General features: G+C 29.8%; 1 protein-coding gene across 4 annotated transcripts in view; it reads right to left on the bottom strand.

Annotated features, from left to right (window-relative positions):
- The window catches only part of LRP1 (LDL receptor protein 1), a 253,189-nt gene that overhangs the window by 16,638 nt on the left and 217,911 nt on the right, over positions 1 to 18,640 (bottom strand). For all 4 annotated transcript variants that reach the window (XM_076456984.1, XM_076456983.1, XM_076456986.1 and 1 more), the window contains 11 exons: positions 17,126 to 17,245; positions 15,583 to 15,702; positions 14,738 to 14,860; positions 13,544 to 13,666; positions 12,451 to 12,707; positions 11,807 to 11,985; positions 9,415 to 9,638; positions 6,534 to 6,707; positions 4,348 to 4,512; positions 1,459 to 1,528; positions 952 to 1,083 (listed from right to left, as the gene is read on the bottom strand). In XM_076456984.1, coding sequence (XP_076313099.1) covers positions 952 to 1,083; positions 1,459 to 1,528; positions 4,348 to 4,512; positions 6,534 to 6,707; positions 9,415 to 9,638; positions 11,807 to 11,985; positions 12,451 to 12,707; positions 13,544 to 13,666; positions 14,738 to 14,860; positions 15,583 to 15,702; positions 17,126 to 17,245 — 1,687 coding nt within the window. The remainder of the gene's footprint in view (positions 1 to 951; positions 1,084 to 1,458; positions 1,529 to 4,347; positions 4,513 to 6,533; positions 6,708 to 9,414; positions 9,639 to 11,806; positions 11,986 to 12,450; positions 12,708 to 13,543; positions 13,667 to 14,737; positions 14,861 to 15,582; positions 15,703 to 17,125; positions 17,246 to 18,640) is intronic.

Genomic DNA, 18,640 nt, shown 5'->3' with positions numbered 1-18,640 from the left:
AAAGAGTAAGTCAAATTGCTCTAAGCATTTTTGGCACTTTTGTCTTCTCTAGCACTCTAGCCTTGTTTTTTACTTAATAGCATAGAGAGTTGAACTGTATTCAGGTTTTTTGTTATATTTCACTTAATAATGTGCTACTTATGTTTTAAGATGCATACTGGAAAGATTTAATAACTATTTTTATATTACCCAACAAATATTTTATAATATTTTATATTATGGTTTACAAAATTTAATGTAATATGTGTGTGCCACAACATTCTGCCAATGGCTAATATATTTCTGCCTATGATACTGTAATATTGGCCAAGGATGTCCACTGATGTGTCATGATAAATAATGACAATGCTAAGGGACTTGAAAGGAAAATAAACTATGTGTAAAAATGTAGAGATACGCAATTAAAAATATAACCTAAATAACATCTTTTAGGAATACTGGACAAAATATATATTAAAAGGTATGTACATTTTTATCATGTCTTAATTTTAAACATTTCATTATACAAAACTATAGTATATGTTGATGATAATAGTTACAGTTAATAATCTCTTATAGAAAGTGTGAAACAAAATAACAACATTTACATTAACAAACTTTAGATATGTGTTTGAGATTCTAGTGACTATGCATATGAAAACTATAAGATGGAAAAAAAAAATCACATTCATGTTGTTTTGTTGGTTATTTGAAATGCTACTTCGGCATATTCCCATAAACTGAGAGTCACATGCAGAGAAAACTTCAAAGGACAATATTTACTTTCACCATTTCTTCCCTAGGAATCCATCACTTGAGATATAAAAAGTATAGCATAATTATTTATACTTAAGTGAAGATTTTGTTCCCTAGTAATGTAAAACAAAAATGTTAGAGTAATTACATGGTATAGAATGATAGAATATTCCCTGAAGAGGTATAATGTGAGATGTTGTTGTAGTAATTACTTACTTGCATCGAAGTGGTGGTTTTCCTCCCGGTGATGTATCATGTAATAAATCAGCATAGCAGAATCCTTTATTTTTGCAATAACCAGAACAACGAAATATTTCACAATGTTTTCCAGTATATTCAGGTTGACAACTACATGGATATAAGAGAAATCAGTTACATGTTTATAACAGAATAATTAAAACTGCATGCTTCTAGAATGACAGCTCTATTTTAATATTGTCTGCTTTTTATATGTCTTCATATTATAAAACAACTATGAATGTTTTTAAATTGTTGAAAACTAATTTGCCCAGAGTATTTATACTATAAACACACCCTACCTGAAAATTTACAGAATTTCAACTATTAACGACTTTAAAAAGTTGTTTTCATGTTAAATTATAATCAAAGATTCATGCATATTAAAAGTAACTTTAAGTGACTTACTTAATTTTCATTTTTATTGTATGTACAATCATCATACTTTAGTGTTTTGTAATCAGAAAATCAAACAAGTATATGTACCTGCACGAAGGTCTGTCGTTAGTTCCAAGTACACACGTTCCTCCACTTAGACAATGTAACTTACACGTGACTGTAAAGTACAGCAAGTAACATCAGTTATTTAGAAGACTTTTTTCTCTTTAGTATAAAAACAATTACTAATATCAGTATAAAGATTTTACTGATGAAAGAAACAAAACACATTTTCACTGTCTCCATTCAATACATTTTCTTAACAGTTAGAGACTAGCAACATCATGATTCCATCTATCAAAAAAATATAATGTTATCTTTGAAAAGTTTACTAGTTGTTTTCTTTTGTTATTCAGCAATGGTGTGGTTATATCATTCTTTCAGAAGAATAAGAATTAGGAGTTTTTAGTTGGTTTCAATGTATTAATGCAAAACAAGTTATGTGCTGGCAGTAGGATTTTTATATACACTAGTAATTGTGTTTTAATGTACCATCAGATGTACCAGTAGTTATGGCTAACTTGTCAGTGACAACCTGATCATATGTATCAGTAATCATAGTTTAACTTGCCAGTTGCATTTTAATCAGATATACTAGTAAGTATGATTAACTTGCCAGTGGTCACTCGATCAGATCTACTGATCATCATGTTTTAACTTTTCAGTGTCAGTATGCACAAGTAATAATGGTTAACATGCCAGTTCCAATATGATCAGTTGTACTAGTAATTATGGTTAACATACCAGTAGCAACATGATAAGGTGTACTGATAATTATGGTTAACATGCAAGTGGCAACTTGATAAGGTATACTAGTAATTATGGTTAACATGCCAGTGACAGCATGATAAGGTGTTCCAATAATCATTGTTAATGTGCCAATGTTGATATGATGAGATCTATCAGTAACTATAGTTCACAAGTTGCACTGATGAAATATGTAGGCAACTGTTGCACACCTCAAGCAGCTGGAAAATAAAATGGGTATTCATGCTATTCTAGATAGACACATTCTGGCCAAGTTGTCTGACACAGAGTATACAGATTTGTATGCAAATGAAGTGGAAACTTTTAGTGGGAAACACTCATCCTTGCACACTAGATGGTAATGAAAAGCAAGCAGGAAAGTGCTGTACCTTGGACATGAAAGCCTCACAGAGGATAGAGTGCACTATAAAACTATTGTCAAGAGCACAAACACATGTGGCAGATGACATGGACAATAAAAAAGTAGTGAGGCTCCAAATCCTCTTAATATAATTTACTCAGTGTTCTGCACACTTGACTTGGTTATTGCTAGATATTTAATACAGATAACTAACTGCTAGATATTTCTAAATGTTACCACCATATTTCTTATAAACTCTGTGGTTTAAATAAGTTAGTCGAAAATATCAATTGGTTGCTGATAGATATTTAACCCTTTCTCGATGGGTCGGGGGGTCAAAGGCCATGCTATCATGTGAGTTATGTGGTATGTTGAATGCAGTACTGTTTAAAATTAGATTTTTGTGATGTCAAAGTACTAACTCTATAGTTTCATACAAATTATGAGCTCAAATTACCAATATTAACAAGCTATAATATATTATAAGAAACTAATATCTTTTTATTTTGCTGAAATATGGCTTATGTACCAAATCAAACACAGTGGCCCTGTTCACCTCTTTCTATTTTTGGAAATGGTCCCTTTTATACACTTACGTCAATATATGGCATGTGAGTAACCAATCAGCAATTTAGAATATCCCCTGAGTGGATTTTATCAGCCATTTTAATCTTTGAAAAGGCTATCATGGTCTTTCAAACTAATATTTCAAAAAGACAGGTTGTGTCTTTAGTCTGCTTAAAGTTTCATATCTTTTTTTAAACCTAAATAATGGTATCAGTATAGTTATTTATGATTTTTTTCTTATTCAACTCTATATATAAAACCTTAAAAAAAATGTGTGCAAAATTTAAAAGGCTTAGCAACTGAGTTCAAGGTCATAACTAGAAGAAATAATTGTGTGCTTTACTTCTTTATTTATTCTTTTATATTTTAAGAAAAATAAGTTTAATAAGTTACTTATAAAAGTAATAATCTGTATACGTATATATAATGTATAATAATTGAAATGTAAGTATCTGTTACAAAATACTAATCCACTAAAACACAGCCAAGACAGGGAAGACTATAGGTCAGTTTTATATTACTAGATACATGACTAGTGCACGTGCACCATGTCAATGCAAGTTTTGTAAGGTTAGCTAAACATGACTGGAAGGTCAATATAATGAAAAATAATAAATACATAGTGTTGTGACACTTAAACAACTCAAACTAAACATTTGTATTTTGTTGTTATAATATACAGTTACTTTAGCATAAAAAAAACATAATTTATGTTTATTTCCTATTTTTTTTATGATGGTTATGAGGTAGGTCAAGTGACAAACCCCACATAATTAGGGTATAGAAAATAAAATATCAAGTATTACTGAAAATAAACATTTGAAAAGTATTTAGGAGGTTTTATAGATTATGCAAATAATATTTGAGATATTTGGAATGAAGAATATTCTTTTAATCATATTATAAAATCATCTGGCACTCATATTAATAACAAAACAGTCTTGATATTTTCACAATCTGAGTTTTTGTGTACAGAAGAACTGTAACCTTTACAAAATGTCTAGCAAGTTTTGTGAAGATAACTTGGTGTATATTATACTGAGCCCATTGTAAAAGGGTTAACATCGATAATTTACTGCTAGATATTTCTAAATGTTATCATCATACCTCTTATAAAATCTGTGGTTTTGACAAGTTAGCTGAAAGCAAACAAAACACTTGTCAAGTATTTGTTACAGTTCATCAAAACTTGATTAATTATACTTTCTTCACAAACACTGTACTGTAATGATACTTTATAAACATATATTTAACAAACTTACTTATTCCTGATTGTGGAGTAGGAGGAAGAACAGTGCATGCAATCTTTCCTTCTGAAGTCTGTGTTTCAACCATACCATTTGGACACAAACAAATAGTCTGATTGCGAGATTTAGCCATGCACAGAGCTCCTTGTCCACAAGTGTCATTCTTACATGGAGTGGTCACTGATGAAAACACAAACTATAAACTTGAACAAGATTCAAAGCCTTATGCACTAACAAAATCTCAGCACGACAGAAACTAATACTCTCATATTATGTTGTAAACATAATACCCCTAAGTAAAATAAAATCAATGTTCTGAGTATACTCTATAACAAATCTCATTCAAACAATACTTTTTGCAGCATACTGTTCACATTTGCAAATCTCAGTGGAAAAAACAGTAATATTCACAATTATAACATATAAATTATAAATCTTTGTAGAATAGCAGTTATGTTTGTAATAAACTTCACATTTTATAAATCTCAGTAAAGGCATAGCAGTGTTTGCTTACAGTAAACATTATCAAACTTATCATACCACTAGTAATATATTATATGTATTATATAGCTTAGCACAACATACTGTACAGCTTAGTAGGACACTGTAATATCCTGTTCACACTGCACAATTTAGTACAACAGATATACTGAAGAATGCTATACACACCCTGTACAATAGAATAAGACAGATACACAGTGAAATATGCTACACACACTGTATGACTCAGTACAACAGATACATATATATATATTGAAATATGCTGCACACACACTGAACAACTCAGTACAACAAATATATATATAGTGAAATATGCTGTATACACACTGTAGAACAACTCAGTACAACAGATATACATAGTGAAATATGTTGTATACACAATGTAGAACTCAGTACAACAGATATAGAGCAAAATATGCTGTACACAGAGTACATATCATACTGCTCATAATAACAATATGCTGTACACATAGTACAAAACATACTGCCCAAAATAACAATGTACTGTACACACCATATGGCTCAGTATAATAGAAAAATACTGCAGTATTTTTGACACACCAGAACTGTTTAGAACAGTAATATACATATACTATGTAATATAGTACATATACCATATAGATCAATACAAAAGATTTATTTGTAATATGCCGTACACATCATACCATTCAGAACAACAGTAAAATACTCTAGTATACTGTACACAATGTACAACTCAGTAGAACAGATACACTGTAATATATGACACATGCCACAAAGCTCAGTATAACAGCAATATGTTGCAGCTCAGTGTACATTTTGAATACAATAAAGTTTTAATTCCTTGCACCAATGACACATAAAATAATAAACTATCATTGGTCAGACAGGAAGAGTAGACTCATCATTGTACTTTTGTAGCAGCAAATATTATACTTGCTTAAGCAACTCAGACTAAACATTTAATAAGTCTTATTAGATGTATATAACAAGAAACTTACAATCACTAATTATAAGCAGTAGTTACCTTTTGAAACACTAACAAAAAACCTACCAGTCTTGTGTTGATAACATAGAATACAAAAGGTTCCACTGGATGTATATACAACAGGAGACTTACCATTAGTGTTGAAAATTAGTAGCTACTTTTTGACAAGAGAATAGAATAAACTTATTAATTTTGTACTAATAACACAGAAGAACATGGAGTTTCAGTTGTAAAGGTAAAAGATAACACTTTAAAAATTATGCTTGAAAATAAGTAACTATGTTTTTGGAAAATGATAGAATATGCTTATCAATCAAGTACCAATAACATAGCGGAACACAAACATTCCACTGAAAAAGGTAAAGCAGATAACTTTCAATTACTCTTGAAAACCAACATCTATTTTATGACAATAACACAGAGTAAGCTTACTATTCCCTGTGCTGATAACATAGGAGGACAACAAAAACTCTTGAAACAAACCAGTAACTTTGTGACAAATTGATAAGAATATGTTTTACTAGTCTAGAGGAGTTTCAACTGGAACAGTAAAGCATGAGACTTATTATTTCTGAAAAGTAGAAGTTTATATGGTAGCTTTGAAAGATTAAGTTTTATAGTGAGGAGAAAGAGAGAAAAAGTATTGATTGGAAATACAAAAACATTTACTCAAGTTGTATGGACAATATATAAAATAAAGCAGCTGCTTATGGGCTAAGCCAGAAAGACTTACAGGTTGGGTCTTGCTTCTTTTCTTGCAAAATTAGTATGTCATTAATCTTTCCACTAAATGCCTTCAGGTAGGTGATATTTCCATGACCGAATTTGTTGAGACGCATCACACTGTTTTGGTGTAAAGTGGTCACAAAGAGGAAGTCCTCAAAAACTTCAATCTTTAATGGTTTATCTAGACAATATATTTAAGAAATACATTACAAACAACACAACATTTATCATGTATGTGAACAAATAAAACAAGAAAATATCACCTTATGCAAAAATAACAATATACATTAAAAAATAAATTGTGAATTTTAAAACCTGCAAATAAGGATAATAAAAAAGGTAAGGAAATTAGGCTGGAAATACTGTAGACCTGTAAACATTATTTACTCAAACTACAAACCACTATGTTAGCTCTATGCTGTTACCTAGAATTACATGTGTTGAAGTCAAAATATCATTTTGCAATTTGGGTAAATAATGTCTACAGCATTTCCAGCTTTGTATTCTTACGTTTTTATAATCCTTACTTGCAGGTTTTAACTCTAATTTTTTATTTATCTTGTTTGCTGGCTTTTTTATGTTCAAAATGTTCAACTACAGGCAAAAGATTACTTGATATTGTAGATAACTTCATACATTGTAATGATAATAAATATAGTTAGTAGCTAGCTTATATGGTTCATGATAATTTACTGTAGCTACTGACTATTTCATCACATTAGTTCTAGAGGTAAATAGTTAAGCTGCAGCTTGCGATTGCCATAGAGATTTGTCTGAGAATATCGTAAGTATTTACAATTTCTGTGTAATTACATTATCTATATATATAATGCATGTCAGTGGACAAATAAATGCCTATAGTAAGAAACAACCACCACCAAGAAAGTTTTAAATTTTACCAGTAGAAAAGCTGTCTTTTCAAATAAAATACATATGCCTAAAACATTTCTTTAAACCTCTGTCTTTTATAGTAATTATTCTATAAATGTGTGTAATAAAATGTAACATTATTTTTAGAGATTTTTTTGTACTCCTTCACTTCATATATAATATAGGGGTTGGCTTCCTAAAAACATCAATTGCATAGTGTACAAAGCATTAAATGTCTATGTGTTACAGAAATCTAATGTTCATCTATTACTGGATAGTAATTCCTGTTTCACCCGACTTAACATCATTAAAGAAACACTATATATTTGTAAGAAAGCTAACTTAAAAGGATAATGATAACATTGTTTACACAAGAATTAAGATGTTTTAGCTTACATAAAAGATACAAGGAACAGATAACCTTTACAACATTCGATAAAATCACATTACGTTTAGTATTCTACAAAAGGTTTAGGTGCAATATACGTAGCTGTTTTTGTGTTGGGCCAGCAAGAGAATAATAATTACAAATAGGTTGTTTGAGTGGATTTTTTATTCCCTTCTAAATTTTACATGCATGATTTTTTGTGCATTTTTACGCATCCAGGCATAGCAGTCAGTAGTAAAAGAGTACAAGGTTAGAAGTGTTGTTTGAGCTGCATCCATACTGTTTAAGGTGATTTTTTTGACTAAACATTCTATTAGGGTTTTGTACAATACCTTGAAAATCTCTACTATAAACCACTATCTTGGTTCATAACAGTATTATCTATATAAAAACGTTTTTATAGCTATTTATGTATGACAGGATAATATGTAACCGATAATTATTTTACATATATGCAAAAACATTTGCTCACAAAAGGGCATAAATTAAGAAATTTTAATGAAATACTAAAACAAAACAGTAGTTTTAGAAATTTGATATTTCCATAAACATTACATATATATATATTTCCCTTCATATTTACAAGATGTAGGCTACATGCATGCCACTGGGAGGTCATAATAATATTTACAAGATGTAGTCTACATGCATGTCACTGGAAGGTCATAATAATCACAAGTATTCAAAGTGAAAAAGATTTAAATACTTTGCTTTACAATGACATCAAAAGACAGCAAAAAAGTTATTTCATGTATTTGATGATTCGAAAAAGCTAAGAACAACAAATAAATGAACAAGTCTCATAATAAACAATGAAAAATCCAATCTTTTATGTATATATACATATGAAATATACATAGTTCTAGAAAAATAATACCAACTTAGTTTTAGACACACAAATATGAAAAATTACCAAGTGTGTGAGTTTTGATCCAGTTTCCGAGAGGAAATATAGCAGAAACTATCAAGATGAGCTAAACATAACATTCATAGGATCTGTATACTTGAAGTAACACAAAAAAATTCTATTGTATTATCTAAAACGATTTGCTATTTATTTCAGTATTTGCAAGCTTCAAGAAAGGAATTACTTGTTAGCAAAAATGTTTTATACAAAGTAAACTCTTATATTATTATTTTTACCCATGGGATAGAAGCCACAGGAGACCTACAAGTTTTTTCAAGTACAAACATTTAGCTCATAGTTCTATAATCTTTTGACTGATTTGAGATCTAAATGTAGTTTTTGGCTCAGAAAGTCAAACCCTTTTGATAAATGTAACTGACCATGCTCAATGTCTCATATGTTAATTTACTCTAATCCTGGCTGAATGAATTTCAAGTGTTACAGCTTTTGAGGATTCCCTCCTGTCTCATTTCACTTGTGAATGCATTCTTATAGATGAAATCTCATGATTTGATAATGTTATAAAGGAAATACTTTTTTTGCTAATGAAAAACTGTTAACTTTTTGTTGACAACATCCAGTATTCTGAGGTAACATTAGTGTTGCTTGGATGTTGTGAAAACATCACAATAAACATAGTTTTGATATCTTATAATCAGAACTGTTATTCTCATTATAAATTGATATCAAATGTTCAAAACACATCACAACTAGCTAACAAACCTGTTGAGAATTTTTTCACTAAGCTCCTCTGTTTGGTTCCTAAATGAATAGATTCTATGGTGCGAGCTTTTGGGTCAGTCCAATAAAGTCTTCTGGCAGGGTAATCTATTGCTAACCCTGTAGGCCACTGAACATTTTTCTTCACAAAAGTAATCCTCTCTGAGCCATCAAGTTGTGCTCTTTCTATCTTGGCGTCAAGACCCCAGTCTGTCCAATACATATAACTAAGAACAGAAACAGTACAAAATATAAAACAAAGCTTGAAGATAAATCTATAGCTAGCACACCAAGATCTTATATATTCAAACCACACAATATTTAACAAAAAAAATTTCATAACTTTATTCTGATGCAATCCAATGAAAAGTCTTTCATGACTAAAAGCTTTAATTAGTACATAAAGGAAAATAAAAATATTAGCTCTCCAGAGCTATAATAACTAATAATAATACTGAAAGGGTTTAATGAAGGACATTAGAATCTACAAATCTTATTAGCTTATCTACCTTAAGTATGATAACTAAGCTATTTAACAACTCTACAGAATTACTTAATTTCAAACTTGACATTAAGAATGTTAAAAAGCAAGTCTTATTATTATTCCTAAGTATTTATGGCCTGAGACAAGTTGTTTTCTTGACAATTAATCTAAAAAAGAGGATCTAGAATTGGTAAGCTTTTATGTTAACAGAAGCAGGGTGAGTAAAAGGTAAGATGTATAGTTAGTGAAGATAATTTATTCTAGAAGTTTGTTATATTTCTTTTTATATAGTGCATATTGGAAACTAAAATCAATTAGAATAACATTACTTTAACTGAAGAGAGAAATAACACATTTTGATATCAGTGATCTAGATTTAATGTTTAACTGGATATAAGACAGAAATGTAATCAAGGAAAAATCAAAGAGAAATGAAAAAGGAAAAACAGCAAAGTTCCATACGAAGGTACATATAAATGTACATTAAAGAAAAATTCATCATCCAGCAGTTATAATTAGATACATTTCTAATGAAACTAAGGAAGTCTACGCAGAAAATTTCTGAGAACCTATGAAGCATAAAAATAGGTAGAAATCTAACAAGAACTAAGTTCTTAAAATTTTAGCAGAAACCTTCCATAAAGAATAGAACAATGTGGTCACAGGATATACTGAATTCATAAAGAGTATAGAAAAAAGAAAATTACAACAAATTTCTCCTATTACCTATACTCAGATTTCCAGGATTCTTAAATCCTGCCAGGCAGGATTAAACTTAAAATACCTTGGCTTTTTTTTTCATCAGATCACCTCATAAAATTATATATGTATTCTTCATAAAATTTAACACATTTGCAAAAAACGTTAAAAGTCTTCACATGCAAAAAAATCGGATTTTAGTGAAGTATCTTTAATAAACTAAAAAAAAAGAAAGAAAAGATTTGTCCACATTTTTTGACAAGTGATTTTTATGTTAAGATGAAAAATACTTTTCTTCATCTCAAATTTCATCAGCATAATCTCTAAAACCTCCTAAATACATTTCAAAAGTTTCTTTTCAATAAAAAGGCTTGGCATGGCCAGATGGTTAGGGTGTGACTTATAATCTAAGGGCTGCTGATTCGAATCACTGTCATCACATCACACTGTGCTCAACCTTTCAGCAGTGGAGGCATTATAATGTGATGGTCAATTCCACTATTCATTGGTAAAAGAGTAGTGCAAGAGTTAGTGGTGGGTGGTGATGACTAGCTGCCTTCCCTCTAGTCTTACACTACTAATTAGGGACACATTGCACAGATAGCTCTCGTGTAACTTTGCACAAAACAAACAAACATTTGGATGAAGCTCAATATTTTATCTGTTATATTTTCCACTGTATAACTCTAAAAAAGATTGGTCAATAAATCAAAATTACTTTTTTTTTCTTTCTAAAATGATTTCAAATAGTAACATGAAACCAGATTTGTTTATTCTAAGTAGATTTAAAATTGTAAAAGTATACATTTATTTATATTTAAATTGTACAGTTTTATTGTCCTTTCAACTGTTTCTAAGTATTATTCATGCTATTATAAGCTGTAAATCACTTGGGGAATGTGGGGCCCAGTTTAAGCTATCAAATTATATTACCCACAAGCTACTGCTAGCTGTTTGCATGTGCCTTACAAACATTTTTTATTATAGCATTATTATTTATGTAATCTAGCCTTAACTACACTAAAGATTTAACCAATTTTTACAGTTTAGTTACTTTTATAATAATAAATAAAACGTAGAAAAAAAGAGAAACAAAGTCAATGCAAGCAATAATTTGTAAACTAAATTGTGAAAATGTATACACTACAAAACTATGGTCTACATAAACACCAAATTACAAAAATAAAATCTTTGCCAAATTTTTTTTCATACCCATGTGAAGGATCCAGTACAATGTCATGAGGTTGATCCAGTTCTGTTGTTACTAATGTCCTCAGATGAGAACCATCCAGAGTTGCCATTGAAATAGTGTCAGTACCAGCATCAACAAAGTACAGGTAGCCCCCAAGCCAGTCCACAGCAATACCACGAGGTTCAGAAAACTCTGAAAGCTAAACAGAAATGGAATACAATTTGAGGAAAAAAATGTGAAAGCATTTCTTTTTTATATATACCAATAAGTGAATTTTAGGAAAAACTTGCAAAATAAAGATATTAAAAGGGATTACACATCACATTTTAAGTTTTTATGTAATCATTACTCTTAACAGCACAAATATGCTGAATAACAGGTTAAGTTTATTTTAACTAAGGACATACCTATACTTAGTTACATATTAGGCTTATATATGCTTGCAGCTTCTTAGTTACAATTTAATCCAATAATTACAAGAAAAAACAATCAAGATTTCTTCCATTTTATGAGAGTACTAAGCATTTACTGTAAAATGCACAATTAGTATACAATATGTCTGATAACAGATCGACCTAAAGAGGAATATAATTAAAAACAATGACAGAAAAAGCATTTGACAAATATATATATATATTTTTATAATGAAAACATTGCAGCTTACCACAGTAATTGGTTGAGATTTGTCTTCTCTCTTTATTCTTTTAACAGTAGTAGTATGATTGATATATTTGTAAATTGATTTTTTATGGGTATTTGTCCAGTAGAAGACCACTTGGTCTGACTTGAAGTGCAGGTCAATGGATTCCACACGGCTAACAGTAGATGGTACTCCCAGCAGTTCAGAGAAACCGTCAACTTTATAAGGATTAATGGATCCCAATATACCCTCAGTGCCAATCAGTAACACAGGTTGATCACCTACCAAGAAAATTCAAAAATCTAACTTCCTTTTTGTATTCAATTGCAGTCTTTAAATGAGTTTTTTTTCTAAAGATATGATGCTCTCAGTAATGCTAAATAATCAATACTTATTTCTTTTGTAAAAAAAAAAAGGGTCTGATGTCAATATTCAATATTTACAAAACTAATGTGATACTTTCATTTTACTACTGTGTGAATAACAAAATATACTATTTATATTCCTCTAGTGCTTGATTAGTATAATGCCACATTTAAAGTATGATTAACAAATCCTTAAACACATTCATACACTTGTTTTATCAACATTCATTACATTATGTAACACAAATTTTGTTCCTGGATAGTATATGTTATTCCTTAATTGCTCTATATTGTAAAAGTACAGAAAATGGCCATTATTCCCTTCAAACTTTGCTTTTGTGACCTGGATAATGAAATTTAGAAATTAACCTATTTTCTATGTAAAAACGGGCAAATTTGCACTTTTTCATTTATATAAGGTCTGAATAAAACAACATTTGAATCGAAATTTACATGTATTTATACTAAAGTTATACAAAAATGTTTAGAAGTGAGTAGTTTTTTGGGATTTGCGACTGTAATGTAAATCACTTTCATGTATCAGCACCCAAATATAGTCTCCCATCATGTTTTCATTATATGCTCCCAGGTCACAAAAGCAAAGTCTGAAGAGAAAAAATAGGTCTTTTCCATTTTCTTTAGGCATAAGCAATCGGGAAATAACACTTTCTGCCTAGGAACAAGAAAAAGTAAACATTTTGTGACATAATATTATGAACATCTACAGTATAAAAATTGCAATTAATCCCAACCTTCTGCATGACAGCCATCCTCATCTCCTTCAATACGATAAAAACCTTCAGCACAAGAACAGCTAGAATTTCCTGACTTTTTAACTGTACAAATTTGGGAGCAAGTACCGAAACTGCATGGATCTGAAAGAATTATCATCAATTTTTGCTTATACACATTTCATCTAACTTAAGAGATAATTAAAAGCCAAATTCCACATACACACACACAGAGTAAGATAATTAAATATAATAAATAAAGTATGTCTGCTCTCTGTGGCTCATTATTTCATAACATAATAGTCTGATTCAGTACCTAGGTACATTTGTCATTATACAGTGGCAATTTTAACAACATGAAAAAGTGTAACACTGCAAATGTAAAAAAATTATTGCCTGATCCATATTTATCAACCTGTGTAACTTAGAAACCAAACAGTTCATCATCCAATAAAGCATTGAGTACTATTTTAATTGCCAAAACTGTATGGACTAATACCTGGCATAATATATAGTAAAGTCTGTATTTTTTGAAATTTTACAGATTACTAACTAACGAAGCATTAATAATAGTACAAGATCTGAAATATGTATAAATATGATCACCTGAAAGTGCATTATATAAACTGATAAAACTTCAGTACTTTCAAATTACAACATCTTATTTACTAGCTTTATAATCAAGATAAGTGAACCTTTCAAAAGTACAACATATTTTTGATCTTCTTTTTTGCACTGATGTCATACTTAATGGATGATCATCTGATAATGTTTTAAATATGCTAAATAATTGCAAACATCTTTCATAACAGATGAAATGTTTGTGTCTCTCCTTTTTTTTCTATTTTATATAATCTGAACAAAACACAGCTCGAAGAAAAGCCAAAGTGCAATCTTCGATTTTTTATCATAGGATTTTTAAGATAAACAAATCTTACCTTACACTAAGCACTACTCAAAAAGAGAAACAACAAGTTTAATAAATGATCTTGCTTGTAACTTTATTAACACGAGAATGACAGTGTGTGTGCCTTTCAAATATATTTTAAAATCACTAGAAAATTTTAAACATTATATTAAGTTTTGTTTTTACTGAAGATCACAACACTAAGTCACTTTAAACTTGTATTAAAGGAATAAAATGTAATTTGTATTATAACTGAATGCCTAATAAAGTATCTCCGTAACTCAAGAGTTAAAAGCAGAACATCATACCACAGTCTTTTTCATCTGAGTTATCTCCACAGTTGTCAGAACCATCACACTTTAAGCTGAGTCCAATGCAGTGGCCATTATCACAAGTGAATTTCTTTGAGCCACATGGGTTCCTACGAGTACCTGTAGATGTATTCTACTTTACTACAACTATTTCAAAGCAGACAATTTACTGCTGAGCACATGTGGACTTGTAACTGTGTAATGAGCATATGTTTTTTAAGATATTTACTCCCCAAATTCTTGCAAAGCAAGAAAGATCATTTAACTATACATACTATCTCTATCACTTTTTTATATTATCAACTTTCCTTGTGGCTCATGTTTAGTTTGGTATATATTTTATATTATACAGGACCTACTGTGGTCACTGACAATTTTCACTTCTTAAAAACTTTGATTACAAACTACTATTAATTTTCTAAGGTACATTCTAAGAATACTAGCAGAGTTGACAAAAGGGAACATAAAGAACTTTCTTTAAACTACATTAAAAAATACATGCTTTAAGTGAGAGAAGTTGCTAGCCAGTGACATAAAACATTGTATCCACTTGTGTTTGACAAGGTTTTGCAAATGCACAGTTCATCTCTTTTAAAATGTTTTATATCTTTCAACACCTTTAATGAAGTAACCTTAACCAGTTTCACATTTTAATTATGATTTGGAAAAGTATAGTGCTCAAATCTACACATAGACATATTTATATAGGGCTTCAATATGATTAAAATAGATTAAAAATATTCCATTTAATCATTTTCTGTTTACTCTAACTCTTAAAGCAGTATTTTCTTTTTGTTTATGCCACTTTAACTTTTCAGACATCTTAATAACATGACTCTTACAGAGTTTTTCGTCTTCATCAGAGTTGTCTCCACAATTATCTTCCTCGTTACAAACTAAACTCTCAAGTATACAGATGTTATTCCTACAACGGAATTTACCAGGTGGACAGGCTTGTTTTTCTGGATACAAACAATAATAATAAACCAGTCTTTCAAAAATATTAATGTTATTGCTACAGTGGTAATTCATTAAGAGAGTATATCTAACTTTTACAAATGTAAAGATTAATAATTACATACCAGACCCTCAAGAACTTCAATATTACCATTATAGTGGAATTTACTAGGACAGTATATTTAATTTTTCTAAATGCAAAGATCAAAAATCATTAACCAGATTTTCAGTAATACAGATACAACTCTTATAAAAGAACTTATCAGTCAATAAACCTTCTATTCTTGAAACAGACAATAATTAATAAATACAAATTACTTCTGCAGAATACAAATGTTACTGTTACAAAAACTTAGCAAGTGAACAATTATATTTCCTTTGAAACAGATGATAAGTAACACCTACATGCTAATTTAAAATATAAAATAATATTGTTATAATAAAATATAGATTGTTGACAAGCATGTTCTTCTTGAAACAGACGATAATTATAATTAATAAACACAAGTTAACTCACTTAGAACACAAATGTTACTTTTGCAACACAATTAACCAAGTACATTGTCTTATTTCCCTTGAAGAAAACAACTGATAACTACAAACCACCAAAGTTACTCTTACAATTGAAATTTACCAGGTGAATAGATCTCCTTTCCTTTAAAATAGTGTAACAAGTTGTGATGAAAAGTGATATGACATATAAACATTACTCTTTAATTAAAATTTCCTAGGTATACAGATCTATTTCCTTTATACACAGAACAATTAACAATAAAAAAAAAAACTATGGTCTGAAGAATAAATATTGTTCTGATATTTACCACAGAACAACCTCATTTCTTTGGACACAGACAAATATTATACAATAATTACTTCCACTAGAAAGTACATTTCTAAACAAAATTCATTCTGTTATTCAAAAGTTTTTCTTTATTCTTAGAAGACAATAAAAATGCTAACAAATACAAATAAAACTATTATACATCTCCTAAAACTTGATGAACACACACATAACTAATAATTACTTAAGGATTTGTGTGAGGGCAGTTTCAAAAACAAAAATTCTTAGATTAAAGAGATAATCCCTTCTCTGTCTGAAAACAATTTTAGAAGCTATATTATAAACAATGAATTTATATAATAATAATATAAAAGATATTTCATTTAATGAGAAAAAAACTTTATATTTTTTATTCTAAAGTGAAATATTTCATTAATAAAACTTTATTTTAAAAAATAAAGGTTACAAGTGGATTTATTTTCAAGTCTGAAACATTATTGGCAAATTTACAGATCTGAAGGGGGAAAAAATTCATCATAGTAACCACATTTTGAAACCTCAGGATTGAAAATGGGTATTTACAGTCATGGTTTGGTGGAAACATGTTACAATGTTATTTGATGAACATAATTAAGCATTACACATACCACAGAGTGTTTCATCTTCATCAGATCCATCGACACAATCACTTTCACCATCACACTTCCACAAAGATAAAATGCAATTTCCATTCTTACAAGTGAATTCTTCAGGTCTGCAAGGATGACCTGTAACAAAATCATCATATGTAATTCAAACACCTAAACTATTTCAGGTTATTAGTGGTGAGTGAAGGATTTTAGATGATAATCCAAACACTGTTTGCATCGTCTACAATAAGAGGCCTAACTGTATATTTTTGGTTTGCTCTTCCAAACGGTAATGAGAAACTGTGATTTGGCTAAACTGTAGAGGGAGAAATTAAAGAGCAAATCACAATTACTATGGTAATTTCTTTCTATACAAAAGAATCACAAAATTCTTCAAATAAGTGCTTGAAAACTCCTGCTGCTTAATTAACAGTCTGTCATCCACCTGACGTACATTTATACCACTGATTTACCACCTGTACTAGTGCCATTTTTCCACAACCAGTTTAATAAATACAACCACATTAATATCAACTTAGTCATTAAAATTTTTTGGACTTATCTTTGAAATACACCAGAATAAGTCCAGCATTTTATATTCTTCAGCATTTTTGTGAAGACAGCTTTCTACTCTCAACATTTACTGTCATAAGAGACAACTTTCTTTAATATGCATGATCTACACTTTCTAACACCTAGGTAAGCTCTACAGATGCTGGAGAGAAATCTTATCCTTGTCTTTATTACTTGTTCATATCATAATAGCTCTTTTAATTAGGAAAGATAAGTGTCTAAGCTTATGTTTTAGTAATTTTTTTCCATGAGAAACACCTCACACACTGCATGAAGTCTTCAATACAAAGCACTATATTTTTCGCAGCATGTTTTATGAATGAACAAGACTAGATGCACTAGTGATATGTTTACTAATTGAAACTATAATTTAATACCTGTCTTCTTCCGTAAAAAAGCGATATGTTTAATATTTAATTCTTGTAAGTATTCCAGACAATAATGTATGTGATTAGAAATGTAAAAAAAGTACTTGTTGTTAGCCATGACATGTCAAGCTAATATTGTACTTGACTGTAATTTATTATGAAAAATGATATGTCTACTTTATATCATTTTCAGAAGTTATGCATTTGTGGCTAGCCCTTTATATATATATAAATTTTCCAAAGATTCCACTTCTCAAAAGTCACAGATCTTACTAACAACACTTTTTTTCAGCAAGACACATCATTATCATAAATAAATGCTAAGCATGCAAAATTCTATCTAGTAATGTCATTGATAATGATATATCTTCTGAGATGTGTGTCTTTTGAGAAGTGGAATCTTTTACAAATTTGGCCAAGGATAAAGCACCTTATCAAAACTGATTTAAAGAACTTTCTGGTACACTATTGTGCATTTTTCTGACATGCATCCAACAATTTTCCAACTGTTTCATGAAATAGTTGTGTTGCATCTTACTTTACATTCAGTAAATGGGACTTCTTCAAGAATGCCATGTGGATGTTAGTTCCA

This window comes from Tachypleus tridentatus, chromosome 9 (assembly GCF_004210375.1).
Source record: "Tachypleus tridentatus isolate NWPU-2018 chromosome 9, ASM421037v1, whole genome shotgun sequence".
Taxonomy (NCBI): Eukaryota; Metazoa; Arthropoda; class Merostomata; order Xiphosura; family Limulidae; genus Tachypleus; species Tachypleus tridentatus.
This window is presented reverse-complemented; position numbering and strand designations above follow the sequence as displayed.